This window comes from Dendrobates tinctorius, unplaced genomic scaffold, assembly GCF_039654945.1.
Source record: "Dendrobates tinctorius isolate UK_male_01 unplaced genomic scaffold, ASM3965494v1 ptg000060l, whole genome shotgun sequence".
NCBI classification, from domain to species: Eukaryota; Metazoa; Chordata; class Amphibia; order Anura; family Dendrobatidae; genus Dendrobates; species Dendrobates tinctorius.
Genome location: NW_027361728.1, coordinates 14,138,372 through 14,158,460, shown reverse-complemented (window position 1 = coordinate 14,158,460; position 20,089 = coordinate 14,138,372). Strand labels below are relative to the sequence as shown.

Below are 20,089 nucleotides of genomic sequence, written 5' to 3'. Positions count from 1 at the left end.
CCACTGTCTCCCTTCCTGTCTTCAGCGGTCACGTGGTACCGCTCATTACCACTCATGAATATGTGCATATTCATGAGTGGTAATGAGTGGCACCACGTGACTGCTGAAGACAGGAAGGGAGACAGTGGAGAAGCGAGCGAGGCTGCAGAGATCACGGCAGAACAGGTAAGTATGATCTCTGACACCCCCGCCGACCCCCAGGTATATGACCCGTGCATAAGCCGAGAGGGGGACTTTCAGCCTAAAAAAATGGGCTGCAAATCTCGGCTTAGAGGTGGATCACACATCCGTTTTTTGACGTCCGTTAAAATCCGTCGGTTTCCGTTTATAAAACGGATCCGCCATTTTTTTTGCCGGATCCGTTTTTTTCCCCCCATAAACTTGCATTAGTGGCTAAAGCGGATCCGTAAAAAAAAAAAAAAAAAAAAAACACGGATCCGGTAGCATCAATTTGTGGCAAAACGGAAACGGATCAGTTTTTTCACACTTTGGCGGACGCCAAAAAAATGATGTGTGAAACAGGCCTTATACACGAGTATATACGGTAATTACGACATTTTCTAGGCAAAAAATTATTCTAACAATGTATTACTATATTATATAGGCTGAACTGGTCTCATGAAGGCAGGCAATAACAATGTGCCCAGAGCTGTAGCAGTATTAGCGCCTCCGTCAGCAGTTCGGTCGGATTTGGAGGCAAGAATGGTGCAGCTGACAGTGCTGTAGTGCAAAACAGTGGATCTCAGTGTAAGTCAATGTGGTCTGTTAAGGAACTTCTCCTACTGATATACCATAAATGTAGGAAACCTCTTTAAATCATAGTTTGTAAAGCATAAGCACCAAACAATAGGTCTCAATAAAGCCGCATATATTTGGAAAATGGAATGTCTCACCTTCTTGCTGATTGACTGGTTCATATGATAAAACATACTCTTCTTGACCACCTAATGAAATTAAAAAAAATGCTATTAGGACAAGCTTAAACATCTCCTTACCCCTCCAGTAATTAGCTAAGAACGTTTCGGTATAAAGAAATCCCTCATTTTTGTACTGATCAGCCCATAAAACATGTTTCTCTTTCGGAAAATCGGAAGCCGTTACGGTGAAGCACAAAATTCCCGTTGTGATTTAGTAAGCGGTGAGTAACAGCAACAAATATTTCAGCGTCTATGATGAAAAGGCAACTTAAGGAATAACAAGACTATACGGGCAAAGCTCATACATAATTACATAATGATATATGACACTGAATATTTCAGGGACATGCATGTGTCGTACAATTGACCTCATACGACACTAGTTTCAAAAAGACAAAGCTAGAAAAGGAACTAAACAGGTAATCATAAATTAAATGATTTTGTCTTTAAAATGAAAATGATCAGAATTTCATCCAAAAGACTATTTGTACGCGCATGGAGCCCATCAATAAGTTTACATGGCCAGTCTCTATGTTGAACAGACCGGTCATATAAAGGTATTGCTAGACTCGTCTTTGAAAGAGCTACATGCACATATAAATACACTGCTCAAAAAAAAATAAAGGGACTTTAAAGGTGGTCCTGCACGGTGTTGGGCTGTCGTGGTAGCATGAGTCCGTCTCATGCTACCACGAGTGTGAACGCACAACCAACATTCAAATGTGACCAAAACATCAGCCAGAAAGCATTGGTACTGAGATGTGGTCTGTGATCCCCACCTGCAGAACCACTCCTTTATTGAGGGAGTCTTGATAATTGCCAATTATTTCCATCTGTTGTCTATTCCATTTGCACAACAGCATGTGAAATTGTTTGTCAATCAGTGTTGCTTCCTAAGTGGACAGTTTGATTTCCCAGAAGTTTGATTTACTTGGAATTATATTCTGTTGTTTAAGTGTTCCCTTTATTTTTTTGAGCAGTGTAGTTTGGTGGTGTGAAATACTGCTGACAGATTCCTTTTACTCTTGCATATTGTGTTTGTATTATGGCTGCAACCATAAAGTAATTTACCATTAATAGATATGTTATGTATCAGCACTTAGAAAATATATAAATAACTGATCTTTAAAGGGGATTTGTCAGCTGTTTTTGTTATGTAATCCAAAAGCAGCATTACATAGGGGGTTGAGGGTCTGATTCCAGTGATGTGTAATTTACAGGACCGTGTTTCTGCTTCAGTAAAATCAATGTTTTATCATCAAGAAATTATCACTACAGGACTAGCTGTTTTGTGCCTTTTTGTCATTACTGCTCTGTATAACCTCATCGGTACCCATGATGGCGCGGATGGGCTTACACAGATTTCAGCAGTTTGAGTACAGCTAAATCTGCAGCAGAGACAACAGGGATTGTATCCAAATGACAGCATGCAGACAAAGAAGTAACAAAGGGCTGGAATCAGGGTCTCAGTTCCTACACCATGCTGCTTTCATATTACATAGCGAAAACCGGATGACAGATTTCCTTTGATAGGGTGAGCACAGTGCTCATACTTCTCATTATGCACTTTAAGCATAATGGCATTAATAACTGTTGGTCCAGGCATAATTGTATACAGGACTCCTTAAGTAGGTGTTTATGACCTCATAACCTCTTAAAGCAACTCATACAGATAAATGCTGAAATTGTGTATGGCAAAGACACAGTAACTAGAAAAGGATATACTGAAGTTAAAGCAAGATTTTGGGAGTACCCTGTACATACAAGCATGCTTACAACACGTCAACACATATTTGGCACACAGCATGCAAAGTACATTGCACATTCACAGACGCAATGCTTGCGTGTGCAAACAGGTCCATGCAGAGCACTGTCTGAGACTGAGGAACTGACGAAGAACAGAGAACCTTTGTAATTTTCACAAATTTTTCCTCCATGCAGGAATGAATAACCAATTCTTAGCCAATTGTAAAGGAGAATAGAATATTTAGAGTTTCTTCACTTTTTATTACAGCTTAATTGGAACAATAAAATAAATGGTAATAAAGATAGATATATCCTTTTAAAGGGGTTATCCATGTTGACATATGGGCAATTAATGCATTGAAATAATAAAAAAAGCATGAATTACCTGTGAAAGTCTGCATCCACTGCCCCTCAGAGTCCTTTGTGGACACGAGAACCCTGCAGCCGATCTTTAGCCTCAGCGCTCTGTCTACATGGGTCTGCCAGCTGAGAGCTGAGGCCAATGACATGGTTTTCATTTTGATTATCTCACAGTCCCTGTTAGTGGGGCTCGAAATGGTCACATGCTATATATAAAGCAATCCATTACTATTGCAGTGTATATGACGATCTCCTATATAGGCAGGAATGTTTCAGTAGGCTCCCAGCCACCATACAACCCATCAGCTCTTCACAGTTGGAGGGCACTAGTTCACCCACACACCTGGTTGCAGCCCATATAAACTCTGCTGATAGTGGTTGACAATGGCATCTACTGTAAGTAGTTAAGCAGCAGTGTCCTGTGACCGTAACATCATGGTGCACCTAGGAATTTTTACTGCTCAATCAACTCAAAAACATCATCTAAATACAATGGGGGAAATCCTTTTTAGGTTTTACTTTTTTAACCACTTAACCCCTTTTCCATTTTCCAGTACCTTAAATGATAAAGTGAATGGTGTCAATCAAAACTACAACTCATCCTGTAAAAAAACAAGCCCTCAACAGAAAAATTAAAGTTATCACCCTTTGAATAAAGGGATGAGACTATGAAGTTCAAGAATGAAAAACAGCCAAGTCTTGGAATGGTTTCCACTATAACAAAAAGTGAAGAAACGGTTTTCTATGCACTGTCACAGTTACATAATAGAAATAATACGTCCAGTAGAGTAACCAGGCTATCATATTCCCATTCATCCGTCCCTTACTCTTTGCACTTTCATATATAGGGGACAGGTGAAAGGCAATATGGCTACAGGATCAGATTGCACAGGTATGTTTTTTATTAGCCAGTTGCCACAGCAGTCTACAGGACTTCACAAGAGCTGTGCTGTGGATGAGATTCATTAGGATGCTTTTAAATATCTATGCCAGTTTCTTCATTTCAAATTCATGGGGTCAAAAAAAATAGTTGCAAAGGAGGAAGAAAACATTTAATTCCTAGAGCCTTTTTTGTTAAAAGACTCAAGCAAACATCACACCATAACACTACAGTATGTAAAAACAAGCAAACTTCCATTTACCGTATATACTCGAATATAAGTCGAGATTTTCAGCCCAAAAAATTGGGCTGAAAGTCCCCCTCTCGACTTATATTCGAGTCATATACAAAGGGGTCGGAGGGGGCGGATGTTTCAGGTCATACTTACCCGTCCTGACGCTGTCTTGAGCCCCCAGCTTCTCCCCGTGCTCTCTCTTCCTGCCTTCAGCGGTCACGTGGTGCCGCTCATTAAAACTCATCAATATGCGCATATTGATGAGTTTTAATGAGCGGCACCACGTGACCGCTGAAGGCAGGAAGAGAGAGCGCGGAGAAGCTGGGGGCTCAAGACAGCGTCAGGACGGGTAAGTACAGCGATACTCACCTGTCCTGCGTCCACGGCTGCTTGCTGCTGTCTGTCATCGGTCAGTGACTTCAGACAGCAGAGGGCGCGGTGACGTGGTTAGTGCGCGCCGGGCCCCCTGCAGTCTGAACGTCACTGACTGATGACGTGCAGATAGCGGTGAGCAGCCATGGACGCAGGACAGGTGAGAATCTGACACCCAGCGACGGAGAGGTGAGTATGTCATTTTTTTATTTTTACATACAGCAGCAGCAGCGGCAGCACATGGGGGAATAATCTAAGGAGCTTCTTATGGGGGCAGCATATGGGGGAACAATATGGAGCTTCTTGTGGGGGCAGCATATGAGGGAACAATATGGAGCTTCTTGTGGGGTCAGCATATGGGGGAATAATCTGGAGCTTCTTGTGGGGGCAGAATATGGGGGAATAATCTGGAGCTTCTTGTGGGGGCAGCATATGAGGGAACAATCTATGGAGCTTCTTATGTGAGCAGCATATGGGGGAATAATCTATGGAGTTTCTTCTGAGGACACCATATGGGGGAATAATCTATGGAGCATTTCCCACCCTAGACTTATACTCGAGTCAATAAGTTCCCCCAGTTTTTTGTGGCAAAATTAGGGGGGGTCGACTTATACTCGGATCGACATATACTCGAGTATATACGGTACTAGGTCAGCACATTGCACATTTAGCATGCTTCTTTCATTAAGCAAATGGGATGACACACATTGCCAAAGTTACAATTAAAAACAGACACGGGCTGTCAAAAGGACACAACATGGATGTATGACTCTGAACAGTCTCAATTTAGACATGAGATGGTCTACTTCAACGTGTATATGCACCTTTAAAAGGGTTGTCCGGGCTTTTCACATAATCTCAGTACATATCTTGGCTGCAGAATTATGACAATAAGTAATTTACTTTCTGTCACTAGTTTGCACGGTTTTCTAGATATTCTGAACAGAACGTCCAAGGGGGGGTGTGTTATGGCATTGAAATGAGAACTAGTCGTAACCTCCTACTCTACTCCAAACATGCCCTCTATAGCAACAACCCCACCCTCCATAGCTTCAGGCACTCCCCGTCCACATGAAGCAGCCCTCATCACACAGTAACAAATTCTTCCCCTCCAGCAGCCTCAGTGCAGAGAGCAGACCACCCAGCTGCTCCTCCCCCAGTCACACACTGAACAGTTATCTATGGAAAGTGAAACTAGTGAGGAGGAGGGAAAATCGTCCTGTATTCTGGGCCACTCCATGATTACAATACATAACTCATTATCAGTAATTCCTTCCCTCACTGTCCCAGGCTGCTGGCAGCATTGAGAACAGACTGTGTGATGGGGGTCTGCAGCTTCTAATCTGCACAGGGGATGGCAGTCACTGATGTAATCTGTTGTGTGACAAAGCCTCTGCTGTGTGAATGAGACAGCTCTGTGTCACTGATGTCTTGACACAGCAGATTTGGTACAGTGTATGTGTGAGCACTGTGTCTCTAATGACACAAATACTGATGGGAGCAGCCTGTCAAATCAGCAGCTGTAAGTGTGAAGAGTTGGGGGGTGTATGTATGTATGTATGTATGTATGTATGTATTGTGCTGCTTTCACAATACAGGATCACTGCTGTGTTCTTTCCAATGCTGGAATAATGATAAAGATGAGTGCTGGTGCAGTTTACTTCCAGCCAATGAGTAGGCAGTGGGTGGTGCTGGTCAATGGAGCTTGCTGGGAGTTTGGTGGAGCTTCGCACATACACTGCACCAAATCTGCTGCTGTGTGAAGACATCAGTGACACAGAGCTGTCTCATTCACACAGCAGAGGCTTTGTCACAGAACAGATTACATCAGTGACTGCCATGCCCTGTGCAGATTAGAAGCTGCAGGCCCCCATCACTGGCCATCAAACAGTCTGTTCTCACTGCTGCCAGCAGCCTGGGACAGTGAAGGAAGGAATTACTGATAATGAGTTATGTATTGTAATCATGGAGTGGCCCAGAATACAGGACAATTTTCCCTCCTCCTCACTAGTTTCACTTTCCATAGATAACTGTTCAATGTGTGTCTGGGGGAGGAGCAGCTCTCTGCTCTGAGGCTGCTGGAGGGGAAGAATTAGTTACTGTGTGAGGAGGGCTGCTTCAAATGGATGGGGAGGGCCTGTAGCTATGGAGGGTGGGGTTGTTGCTATAGAGGGCATGTTTGGAGTAGAGTAGGAGGTTACGGCTAGTTCTCATTTCAATGCCATAACACCCCCCCTCCTTGGACGTTCTGTTCAGAATATCTAGAAAACCGTGCAAACTAGTGACAGAAAGTAAATTACTTTTTGTCATAATTCTGCAGCCCAGATATGTACTGACATTATGTGAAAAGCCCGGACAACCCCTTTAAAGACCATATAAAGAATGTGTGCATGGATATAACATTCATTACACTTGCATTCTAAAAGGTTGAGCAAGTTCACTAATACATTGCATGTCTAGTACAGGCCCTCACATACAGCCTTGCGGTGGATTTACACTTCTGCTCATAGCTAATAGGGAGTGTCCACAAGCTTAGCTAAGCTCCGATAATGCTGGGAGATAATTCATCCTAAAGCATATCAACGTGGAGTATAATGGAATGTAAAAACTACAATTCCCAGAAAGCAAAGCGTATGTGCGGTATGCCAAGCTTCCACGTGGCTCATATTGATCATAGAAAGAAACTCTCAAAAAAAAATAGAGAACCCTAAAACTTGCAAAATTACATGACGTTTGACGCACCAGTGTTTTACAATCTAAATTGGCATTGTTTAGAGGTTAGGCAATGTCTGCAATATTGTCAATGTAAGTGTTGTATTTTTAACCAATGCATATGGACATAAATGAGAATGTACACAGCAAGCCACTAAGAATCCCATTGAGAGTCACACGTGGCTCCCACGTAACTGGCTGGGCACCAACGCTATACAGTATGTAAACCTCAAGTTGCAAGTCTTTAAGGAGAATCAGTCTAAGTAAAGCACAGTATTAGCATATCTACTCAACTTTTCATGCAAACTGGTTGTATGCGCAGATACAATGGTGTTCACGGGTAAACATACAATTTACAATTCTGGTTTATTACTCTTACCATTTTTCAACAATTTCGCTAAACCATTACAAAAAAAGTTCCAAATGAAAAAACATGCAGCGATGATGCTAGACAACTCAATCATGCACAGTAAAATTATACTTTTAGAAACCTCATGAAAACTTCCCAGAGAATAAGACGATTCAAAGCAGAATAAATCAATGTCAATTAAAATAAATTCAATATTTATAAGAAAGAATGGGGCAGATTATTATGGGCTTAAATTTGGAATGGAGAAGCCAAACTTGTGTCATTCTGTAGGCACTTTCGACCCTTCTGTCTAAATTACCACCACTACAGTTGGCCACATTTTCAGCCCTGTCCTCATTCCTAGCCAAGTGAACCCTGCTACACAGAAAAGTAACAGCCCCTTGTAGAACGAGGCTCAAAAAGGATTTAAAAACATTAAAGGTGGCGCTTGGCATGTTGCCAGAATTCTGGCTAAGTTTGATTAGTAAATCTGCCCCAATGCTTTCTTTTTTTTTTAAATAAAAACTTTGAGAACATAATTGTAAGGGAGTTAGAGTGCTTTGAGGCTTCAAAGTATATCACATAGATAAAATATTAATGTAATAGACCTTGTGAACATCCATACTCATCCGTAATCAAGATTACTTTCATAATAGACAGCAGAAAAAAAGAAATTGAAGACAATTTAAATATCTCCACTCATTAGGCAGCGTATAAATGACATCCAGGAAAAATTAGGTAAACCAATTACACAACCGATACTACTCGATATGTAAAATTCATAACTGAGCTATAATGTGCCACGTATCATGGCGGAACCAAGAGCATAGCACACCACAGAGTTAAAACAACTTTCACATAAAAATTAACTTTATTCTGTATCTGAAACATTGATGGAAAGAACAGTAAGAAAGGCCAAAAGAGGCCTAAAGAATTCAAGAATCATAAAATCACTTACGGTAACTACTTTCACTATCGCTGGCATTAGAGGTTACATGTTCTGAAATGCAATGTAATGGGAGAAAAAAAAAATGAGGGACACAAACATATTAAATGGGCACAAAATGAAAAAAGCTAAATATTAAAGCAACAAAAAAAGTACTATTTTAGACTACTGTTAAAATTAACAGATGGAATTATAAATACAAATAATGGAGACAAGCATTAATTAAAAAAAACAAAAACAAAAGTGTACAGACTTTTTTCATAACACATCCCCACGAGAGCAGGGTTTTCCTCAGACAATTTATGAGATGACACTTGGGGAGGAACAAAGGGAAAGGTTAAAGAGGATTTTTTGAGAAGACAAATATTTTAAAGGGGTTGTCTACTTCAACTATTATTTATTTTTTTTGCTTTAAAGGAAATTTGCTACCCCACCTGAGAGCAGCATGATGTGAGGGCAGAGACCCAGATTCCAGTGATGTGTCTCTTACTGCGCTGCTTGCTGTCATTTTGATAAAATCTCAGTTTTATCTGCTGCAGATCCAGCAGTGCTCTGAATGTTAAGTTGTGTAAACCTCGCCCACACCACTGATTGGTAGGTTTCTGCCTATGCACAGTGTAAACAGAAAGCTGCCAATCAGTGATGGGAGATGGGTTATACAGAGCTCATGAATATACAGTGTATCACAAAAGTGAGTACACCCCTCATATTTCTGTGAATAGATATTTTCATGGGACTATACTGAAGATATGACACTTTGATACAATGTAACGTAGTCAGTGCACAGCTTGTATAATAGTGTAAATTTGGTGTGCCCTCTAAATAACACAGCCATTAATATCTAAACCACTGGCAACACACGTGTGTACACCCCTAAATGAAAATGGCCAAGTTGCACCCAATTAGCCATTTTCCCTCCCAGTGTCAGGTGACTCAGACTTACCAGGTCTCAGGTGCGAATGGGGAGCAGGTATGTTAAATTTGGTGTTATCGATCTCACACTCTCTCATAGTAGTCACTGGAAGTTCAATATGGCACTTCATGGCAAAGAACTCTGAGGACCTGAAAAAAAAATGATTGCCAACACCCCGAACCTGAGCTGCAGCATGGTGGCCAAGACCAGACAGCGATTTAACAAGACGGGTACCACTCAGAACTAGCCTCGCTATGGTTGACCAAAAAAGTAGAGTGCACGTGATCTGCGTCAAATCCAGAGGGTGTATTTTCAAAATAGACATATGAGTGCTGCTAGCATTGCTGCACAGGTTAAAGATGTGAGGGGGTGATGTCAGAATCAGTGCTCAGACCATACGTTGCACACTGCATGGAATTGGTCTACATGGCTGTCGTCCCAGAAGGAAACCTGTTCTAAAGATGATACACAAGAAAGCCTGCAAACACTTTGCTGAAGCTGCAGGATTACTGGAACCATGTGTTGTGGTCTGACAAGACCAAGAAAACTTTATTTGGTTGAGATGGTGTGAAGTGCTTCTGGCGGCAACCGGGTGAGGAGTATAAAGGCAAGTACGTCTTGCATGCAGTAAAGCATGGTGGTGGGAGTGTCATGGTTTGGCGCTACATGACTGCTGCAGGGAGCTACAGTTCATTGAGGGAACCATGAATGTCAACATGAACTGTGACACACTGAAGCACAGCATGATCCCCTTCGGAAACGGTGTCGCAGAGCAGTATTCCAACATGATAACGACCCCAAACACGCCTCCAAGACAACCACTGCCTTGCTGAAGAAACTGAGGGCAGTGGTGCTGGACTGGCCAAGCATTTCTCCAGACCTAAACCCTATTTAACATCTGTGGGCCATTCTTAAATGGAAAGCGGAGGAGTGCAAGGTCTCTAAGATTCACCAGCTCCATGATGTAGTTATAGAGGAGTGAAAGAGGATTCCAGTGGCAACCTGTGAAGCTCTAGTGCCCAAGAGAATTAAGGCGGTGCTTGAGAATAATGGTGGCCACACAATATTGACACTTTGGATGCAATTTGGCCATTTTCACTTAGAGGTATAGTTACTTTTGTTGCCAGCAGTTCAGACATTAATGGCTGTGTGTTCAGTTATCTAGAGGGCACATGATATTTACACTATTATACAAGCTGTACACTGACTATTTAACATTGTTTCAAAGTGTGTAATCTTCAGTGTTGTCCCATGAAAAGATAAAACGCCATATTTACAAAAATGTGAGGGGTGTACTCACTTTTACGATATACTGTACATATACTACATGACAGCAGGTTTAGTAGTGTTTTAGTGATAATCTCCTGCTGATAAAACAGTGATTTTATCAAATTACAGCAAGTAGCCCAGTAGGTGACACATTATTGAAATCGGGGTCCCTGTCTCTACATTATGCTGCTGTCAGATTAAATGGCAAAAACCTGGTGACCGATTCCGTTTAATTTCTTAGAAGGGGGAAAAATGTATCTGGTACCACATTTATGCACCAGCCATCTCTTGTCATTTTGCCCAGTGCCACGCCAGTCTCTACTTCCTGCTGCAGCGAGGACATCAGACATGAACATGTGACCAGCTGCAGCCAATCACAAGCCAAGGCAGATCACTGCTGCAGCTGATCATTTCTTGTGTGTCGAGAGGATGCAGGAAATAGAGAACAGCAGGGAAAGTGTTGCAACAGAAGCCACTAGGTGATTGGTACTCTTGGCGAAATATGCACTGCTCAAAAAAATAAAGGGAACACTTAAACAACAGAATATAACTCCAAGTAAATCAAACTTCTGTGAAATCAAACTGTCCACTTAGGAAGCAACACTGATTGACAATCAATTTCGCATGCTGTTGTGCAAATGGAATAGACAACAGATGGAAATTATTGGCAATTATAAAGACACGCTCAATAAAGGAGTGGTTCTGCAGATGGGGATCACAGACTATATCTCAGTACCAATGCTTTCTGGCTGATGTTTTGGTTACTTTTGAATGTTGGTTGTGCTTTCACACTCGTGGTAGCATGAGACAGACTCTACAACCCACACAAGAGGCTCAGGTAGTGCAGATCATCCAGGATGGCACATCAATGCGAGCTGTGGCAAGAAGGTTTCCTGTGTCTGTCAGCGTAGTGTCCAGAGGCTGGAGGCGTTACCAGGAGACAGGCCAGTACACCAGGAGACGTGGAGGGGGCCCGTAGGAAGGCATCAACCCAGCAGCAGGACCGCTACCTCAGCCCTTGAGCAAGTAAGAACGGGAGGAGCACTGCCTGAGCCCTGCAAAATGACCTCCAGCAGACCACAAATGTGCATGTCTTTGCACAAATGATTAGAAATCGACTCCATGAGGATGGTCTGAGTGCCGGACATACAAAGATGGGGATTGTGCTCACAGCCCAACACTGTACAGAGGTAGCGGTCCTGCTGCTGGGTTGTTGCCCTCCTACGGCCCCCTCCACGTCTCCTGGTGTACTGGCCTGTCTCCTGGTTGCGGCTCCAGCCTCTGGACACTACGCTGACAGATACAGCAAACCTTCTTGCCACAGCTTGCATTGATGTGACATCCCCACCATCATCATGGGAGACTTGAACATCCCCATTGACACCCACCAGCCAGCAGCCTCCAAACTCCTGTCACTTACCTCATCCTTTGGACTTACTCAGTGGTCCTCCACAGCCACCCACACAGATTGACACACATTAGACCTCATCTTCACTTGCCTCTGTTCCCTATCTAATCTCACAACCTCTCCCTTCCCCCTATCTGACCACCATCTACTCACCTTCTCATCCTTGTCCTCCTCACCTGCCCCCCATGTCCAGCCGCTAGCACATCCTCGCAGAAACCTCGCACACCTAGACATCCACAGACTCTCTTCTACCTCTGTCCTCCATATCTTCACTCCACAACACGGACAGTGCCACCGCTTTCTACAATGCCACCCCTCATATCAGCCATAGACTCAGTCGCTCCTATCATGCATGGCAAAGTGCGACAAACCAATAGGCAACCCTGGCACAACAACCTCACCAAAAAACTTCGACAAGCATCCAGGGTCGCGGAGCTGCGTTGGAAGAAAATACGCCTGCCAGACGACTTCACTGCTTTCAAACAAGCTACACTTGCCTTTAAATCAGCCCTCACCTCTGCTAAACAGACCTATTTCACAAACCTTGTATCTTCATTATCCCACAACCCAAAACAACTGTTCAGCACATTTAACTCTCTCCTCCGCCCACCACTGCCACCTCCAACTCCCCTTATCTCTGCTGAGGACTTTGCAACCTACTTCAAAAACAAGATCGACCAAACAAGGCAAACCTTTACTGTTCCACCACCCCAACCACTCCACATACCAGACCTCTGCCCTTCCTTAATAAGCTCCCTCTCCACACATCACTGAAGTAGAGCTTACTCATCTCCTTTCCAAATCACACCTCACCACCTGTGCACTTGACCCCATCCCTTCCCAACTGCTCCCCAACCTCACTAACATGATCATTCCAGCCCTAACCTATCTCTTCAACCTATCCCTAACTTCTGGTACCTTCCCCTCTGCCTTCAAGCATGCCACCATAACACCCATCCTCAAAAAAAATCAAACTTTGACCCAACTGCTATGCCCAGCTATCGCCCCATATCACTGCTCCCGTTTGCTTCCAAACTGCTCGAACAGCATGTCCATGCTCAACTTTCCTCCCACCTCGACATCCTGCAATCTGGCTTCCGCCCCACCACTCCACTGAAACTGCCCTGACCAAAATTACTAATGACTTACTCACAGCCAAAGCTAACAGACAGTTCTCCATCCTCCTCCTTCTTGACCTGTCCTCTGCCTTTGACACAGCTGACCACTGCATACTGCTACAGATTCTTTCCTTGGCATAAAAGACCTTGCCCTGTCCTGGATTTCCTCATGCCTTTCTGACCGCACATTCAGCGTTTCCCACTCCCACACTACCTCCTCATCCCGCCCCCTCTCTGTTGGAGTCCCCCAAGGCTCTGTCCTGGGGCCCCTACTTTTTTCCATCTATACTCTTGGCCTAGGACAACTCAAAGTCCCATGGCATCCAGTACCACCTGTATGCGGAGGACACTCAGATCTACCTCTCAGGCCCAGATGTCACCTCTCTGCTGTCCAGAATCCCAGAGTGTATCAGCCATATCCTCCTTTTTCACCTCTCACTTTTTAAAACTCAGTGTAGACAAAACTGAACTCATTATCTTTCCTCCTTATCACGTATCTTCCCTACCCGATCTATCTATTATGGTAAACGGCATCACGCTCTCTCCCGCACCTGAAATCCGCTGCCTCGGAGTAACTCTCGACTATGCCCTGTCCTTCAAACCACACGTCTAAACTCTTGCCACCTCCTGTGGCCTCCAACTCAAAAATATTTCCAGAATCCGTCCCTTCCTCAGTCCTCAATCTACTAAAACTATCATCTCCCGCAGTGACTACTGCAACACTCTCCTCTGTGGCCTCCATGCCAACTCTCTTGCACCACTCCAGTGTGTCCTAAATTTTGCTGCCCGACTAATCCACCTCTCTCCTCGTTACTCTCCTGTCTCTCCCGTCTGTAAATCCCTCCATTGGCTCCCAATTCCCCAACGAATCCAGTTCAAACTACTAACACTGACCTACAAAGCCATCCACAACCTTTCCCCTCACTATCTCTGAATTAATCTCCCAATATCTTCCCTCACGAAATCTTCAATCCTCCCAAGACCTCCTACTCTCCTCCACACTTATTTGTTCCTCACACAACCGCCTCCAAGATTTCTCCCGAATATCCCCTATCCTCTGGAATACCATGCCTCAAAACGTCCGATTATCCACCACCCTTGGATCCTTCAAACGGAACCTGAAAACCCATCTTTTCAGGAACGCTTACATCCTGCAATAACCATTCTGCCGCCTCACCACCACCTGAGCTGCTGCACCCCCGACCTTCTGTCTCTTCCCCACTATCCCAAAGAATGTAAGTCCACAAGGACATGGTTCTCACCCCTCTGTACCAGTCCGTCATTGTAAATTTGTTTACTGTTAACGATATCTATAACTTTGTATGTAACGATATGTATAACTTTGTATGCAACCCCCCTTCCCATGTATAGCACCATGGAATTAATGGCGCTATATAAATAAATAATAATAATCCTGGATGAGCTGCACTACCTGAGCCACTTGTGTGGGTTGTAGAGACCGTCTCATGCTACCACGAGTGTGAAAGCACAACCAGCATTCAAAAGTGACCAAAACATCAGCCAGAAAGCATTGGTACTGAGATGTGGTCTCCGGTCCCCATCTGCAGAACCACTCCTTTACTGAGGGTGTCTTGATAATTGCCAATAATATCCATCTGTTGTCTATTCCATTTGCACAACAACATGTGAAATTGATTGTCAATCAGTGTTGCTTCCTAAGTGGACAGATTGATTTCACAGAAGTTTGATTTAATTGGAGTTATAGTCTGTTGCTTAAGTGTTCCCTTTATTTTTTTGAGCAGTGTATACTCATATATATTATTTTTACTGTGGGGACTGCATAATGGGAAGACTCTACGACAGTCATTTCTACTTCTATGGCACTGTAAACCTGGATCTTGACAATGAATCCTGAAATAACAATTACCATATGTCAGAAATTATGAAGCTTCCTTGAACATATATAATATATTTCTATAGATAAACAAGAAATTTATTTTACATTTAATTTTCCAGTTTAAAATAACTGACATTAGAATAATACTAAAACCTGAAGTCATGATATTAAACATGTATTTAGAAGCTTGAGACTGAGTGCAAACGGACTTTTTTGCCCAGCGGATTTTTCCGTGCAGAATTGAATAAATCCGCAGGTCAAATGACCTGCATTTTTCCTGCGGATTTCTTCCATTTTTCCTGCGGTTTTCCACTGCGGATTCCCCCCTGCGGATTTGGAGACAGGGGAGGTGGAAAACCGCACAAAAGTAGTAACATGCTGCAGATTTTGTACCGCAGGAAAACCGCGCCGAAAAATCCGCAGCGTCTGCACAGCGTTTTTTTTTTTCATTGATTTCTATGCTACTGTACATCACACTGCGGATATGCAGCATTTCTGTGCGGAAAAATCCGCTGGATATCCGCATCGTGTGCACACAGCCTTACAGAGGGCACTGAGTTAATTCAATTGCCTGTAAATACCTAATTTACTGGCACCAGCTAGACAGACTATCTCCAGCACTTTCTACCTGACATCTGGGAAGACGGTCACTGTAACCTTAATCTCTGCTCAATTATTTTATATTTACTGGAAAAGATCATTTAAGAGTAAAGCCCCTCATTGGTAAAACTCAGAACATGACTGCAACTAAAAGTTAAGTAATGAAATCCTGAAAGCAGTGCTTTTCCTCAAATTAGTATCTTAACACTTAACATGGGAAAAGGATGTAGCGGTGATTTGTACTTGAAATTATACCAAATATTTATTTTATACTAGATTAAGGCCCGATGCTATCGCATCAAGAGGATAGTGACACACCTCTTGCCATGTTAACCCTCAATACACACACACCTCCTCAACACACACTCCTCTCACCATCTCCACTCACGTCCACTCACTCTTTCACTCCACATACGACCCTTTCTCTCTCACTCCATCTCATACTCACACCGTCATCGTCGCTGCCCCGACATCTTCCTCCGCCGCGATCCTGGATCCAGACGTTCTCCAGGCCGCCATGTTCTTGCGGCGACGCCATCTTGGATTTCGTGAAATCCCGCGATATTCAAGATGGCGTCGCCGCAAGAACATGTCGCTGGCGTGGACGACATCGGGATCCAAAATGGCGTCGGCGTAATCTCGCGAGATTTCGCCGACGCCATCTTTTTGGATCCCGAGTCGTCCACGCCAGCGACATGTTCTTGCGGCGACGCCATCTTGAATATCGCGGGATTTCACGAAATCCAAGATGGCGTCGCCGCAAGAACATGTCGGTGGCCTGGAGAACGTCTGGATCCAGGATCGCGGCGGAGGAAGATGTCGGGGCAGCGACGATGACGGTGTGAGTATGAGAAACGGAGTGAGAGAAAGGAACGTATGTGGAGTGAAAGAGTGAGTGGACGTGAGTGGAGGTGAAAGGTGAGAGGAGTGTGTGTTGAGGCGGTGTGGTGTGTTGAGGGTTAACATGTGCGTGTGTGTGGTGACGTCACCGGTTACAACTGGACGGAAGTTGTTACAACCGGAAGCTGCTTAGGGCATTTATTATTATAGATAAGGAACAATGTAAGTACACAGGTCAGAACACAACTAGAGATATAAAATGTAAGAATTTGGGGTTTATGATGATGATAATGAATCCAACAGTCACGCGAATGTCTTGACTGAACATATAAAAGTTATTATAAAGAAATGCTCCAGTTGTTAGAAATATATTATTTTGCCATGCATGCATTGTGGAAGGCCTATATTGATTCTAACATTATAAAATAACAGATTCCTCTGTATGGATTTACTGCGACACTAAAAAACAGTATTGATCAAATTTGTGTGCTACATTATTTTTTTCCATATTAGATAGAACATATCTTCCCTATAACACATCCCTGACCTACTACGCACACCAAATACTGTTATTGAAAACGCCTCATTTGTAACACCTACTTCAGGTTAGCAAACCTCTCTCCAGCTTGGCTTATCATATCACATACAAACTCCCTTTTAGATTGGGCACACTGGGCTAGCATCCCTATGTAATGAATGTTACTACCGTATGTATTAGTTAACGTTATTTTATAGGACAATCTATTTATTTTTAGGTCACAATCTTTCTCTGTTTAAAATTAGAAAATCTGCAGGTTTGGTGCATATTTAAATCTGCGGCATGTCAATTCTTTCAGAGTTTTTGTTGCAGATTTCACCTCTACTAAACAATGGAAAAAAAACACATCAAAACACACATTTTCAGTGTTTTTCCTGCCAACGCATCAGTATTTTCAGAAGATTTTTCTGTTGCAAATACTGAATGTATGCCCATACCCCTTTTTCATCCAGCGCTGCCCTTCCGCTGTTCCCCTTGTCTTTTTTGACATTGCAGCAGCAGTGAAATAGCAACTATAGCTTGTGACTGCTGCAGCCAAACACTGGGTTCAAGAGTCATGCCAAGGTAGATGGCACAAGATCACTGCAGCCAGTGATTAGTACGTAACCACTGCATAAACAAACATAGGAAACCCTTTTAGACAGCTTGGTATAGCCAAATATTTTACATCAAGGGTAAGAGTATAAATTCCAGCCAAAGCATCAAATATGAGATAAGCCCTACAAATATTACACAGTTTCAACATATTAGGCTCATTTACCTACTTCTGAAGTGATTTTGTCAAAAAGACAACCCCGTTTCTAAAGATAGCTATCGAACAATCAGATCATCTCCATGGTTCTAGCTCTTGGAAGTTTCATTCAGTCACAGAAGAGAATTATACAGTATATAGCAGACCAAGTAACACAGGAAAAGCAGGGACCACCAGAGTGGCAGTCAGTCTTCTCTGGCCATAGAGGACCCACCTTTATGACATGTGGATGCTTTGCTGACAACCATTAGGTGTATAAACACTGGCAGATTACGGCCATTAAACGACTGCCGATTGACTACACGTTAGCCCTTCAGCTGTTAACACAGGCCATATGTGCACAGAACAATCAATGTGATCTGTGCATATAAAATCGAATTGTTCTCAGCAAGTCTTGCTTTATTTACACAGGATGATGAGCTGCAGAGAATGATTAATTTTAGGCAAGCTTAAAATTGTCACCTGATGATTAAACGTTTTGCACGTTCCTCAAATGCTTGGCAGCCTGTTAGTCAATAATCAGGAAAATAGTTCCTGGGAACACTCATTGCACCTTTAGAATGTGGCCTCTAAACCCCTTAAATGCTGAAGTAACAGCAACTGTAGCATCAAAGCGGTTAGACAAAAGGATGGAATGCACTCTTAATCAACCCAAGTCAGAGTCTTGGATTAAACTAATCATAAAATAAAATTAATGCAAACTGGTACTTATTAATTTCTGCACTTTTCATTATTCAAAAACCGTTTCAATGTGTTTAACTTAAGAGAAGATGAAGGACCACACTGAAAATTATGTTACTCTTTAAGAAGGAATAACAGAATCTTCCTTTCCAAAGAGAGAAAATTGATTAAGTTTTAGGAATTATAACTCAGGTGGTGATTGTTCTGTCACTTACTCAGGCCTTTTGATCCCATGTCGTCAGGGACCTCCTGTAGTCCCAGAGAGCAAACAAAAACAAAGAAATAATCACAGAGAAAACACTTGTCAGTAAAATATACACAAATGGCGCTACATAAAAGAGGCATTCCCAAGTTCAGGAAAAGGTAAAAATCCAAAACAATTTGCCTTATTACTTCAGCAAATTTTCAAAGCATTTTAAATATGATACCTGAACGTAAATCTTTACATATGTTGGTTACAAATTTGCCTGATCATTATTACCTTATATGATACAGTGCATGCTTTAGAGAAAGAGCCAAGAAACTTGTTACTTTACGCGGTTAGAAGAATCATCCACCAATTTTCCCAGCATGCCCTGAAACTTTAAGGTAACCTTATGGTCAGATCAAACACCAAATACTGTTCTTGAAAATGCCTCATTTGTAACACCCTAATACAGGCTAGCAAACCTCTCTCCAGCTTGGCCCATTATATCACATACTTACGGTCAACATCACTGGTTTCCATCTCACTCTGGTCCTTGTTCTTGTAGAATGGGAATTTTCGGGAAAAGAGGTTCTTTTTACGCTTGTCATTGAATGACTGCTGAAGAAGAAAAGGAGGGGCAAAACAAAGGATGTCTAATGTCCATGTGTACAATTGCCCCACCCTAGCAGATCTGTGGATGCTGACCAATAGTTCCATAACATGTAGCTTAAAATTCAAGGGTCTCACAAAAATGTTGCAATGAACAACATGCATCTAGTATGGATAGCATTTATTAACTCAAAAGGAGTCCGTAAACTACGTCTCAAATGCAAAATGACAATTTAAAAAAAAATATATATATACCCCCTTACCCCTCAAATTATTTCTTCATTAATTGGAGTTTAGAATGCTTTATAATAATTTCTAGCTGGCCACCTCATTACATGGCCTACTTGTCATTTATGCAACATTATCAACATTCACTTTTTCTAACTTTTTTATATGTAATAAACGTTTTTGTTTAAGTTGCTTTGTACGGCCTTTCTCATCAGTGGACGAACATGAGGTATCCCATATTCTGCCGAAAGTACTGTAGGTGTACCAAAATGTAAAGAGGGGAGGTATTGGTGAAACAGGACTATCTAAACTCATTATCTGGCATGCGTTAACTGAACCCAGCACTTCCATGGAAGATGGAGATTTATTATTTGGAAGGTATGGAGATAACTGGATAAGGTTACAGTAAAGGTTCACAAAGTGTAGGCTATAGGGTGCTAACGCTACAGATTGTTCAATTGCAATGATCCCATCAATTTTTAAACGACAAGTATATTGATCTGGTCTATCCAGCAACAGAAAAAAATGGAATAAGACAAAACAAAGGAAGTACATGGGCAGTTACTGGAGAG

General features: G+C 42.5%; 1 protein-coding gene across 22 annotated transcripts in view; it reads right to left on the bottom strand.

Moving 5' to 3' along the window:
• Positions 1 to 20,089, bottom strand: part of DLG1 (discs large MAGUK scaffold protein 1) — a 322,080-nt gene that overhangs the window by 59,235 nt on the left and 242,756 nt on the right. For 4 of the 22 annotated variants that reach the window (XM_073578713.1, XM_073578705.1, XM_073578721.1 and 1 more), the window contains 4 exons: positions 19,199 to 19,298; positions 8,530 to 8,571; positions 8,180 to 8,215; positions 894 to 944 (listed from right to left, as the gene is read on the bottom strand). In XM_073578713.1, the coding sequence (XP_073434814.1) occupies positions 894 to 944; positions 8,180 to 8,215; positions 8,530 to 8,571; positions 19,199 to 19,298 (229 nt within the window). Of the gene's footprint in view, positions 1 to 893; positions 945 to 8,179; positions 8,216 to 8,529; positions 8,572 to 18,708; positions 18,743 to 19,198; positions 19,299 to 20,089 lie in introns of all 22 variants that reach the window. The other 18 variants (XM_073578709.1, XM_073578719.1, XM_073578725.1 and 15 more) reach the window with 9 other exon arrangements.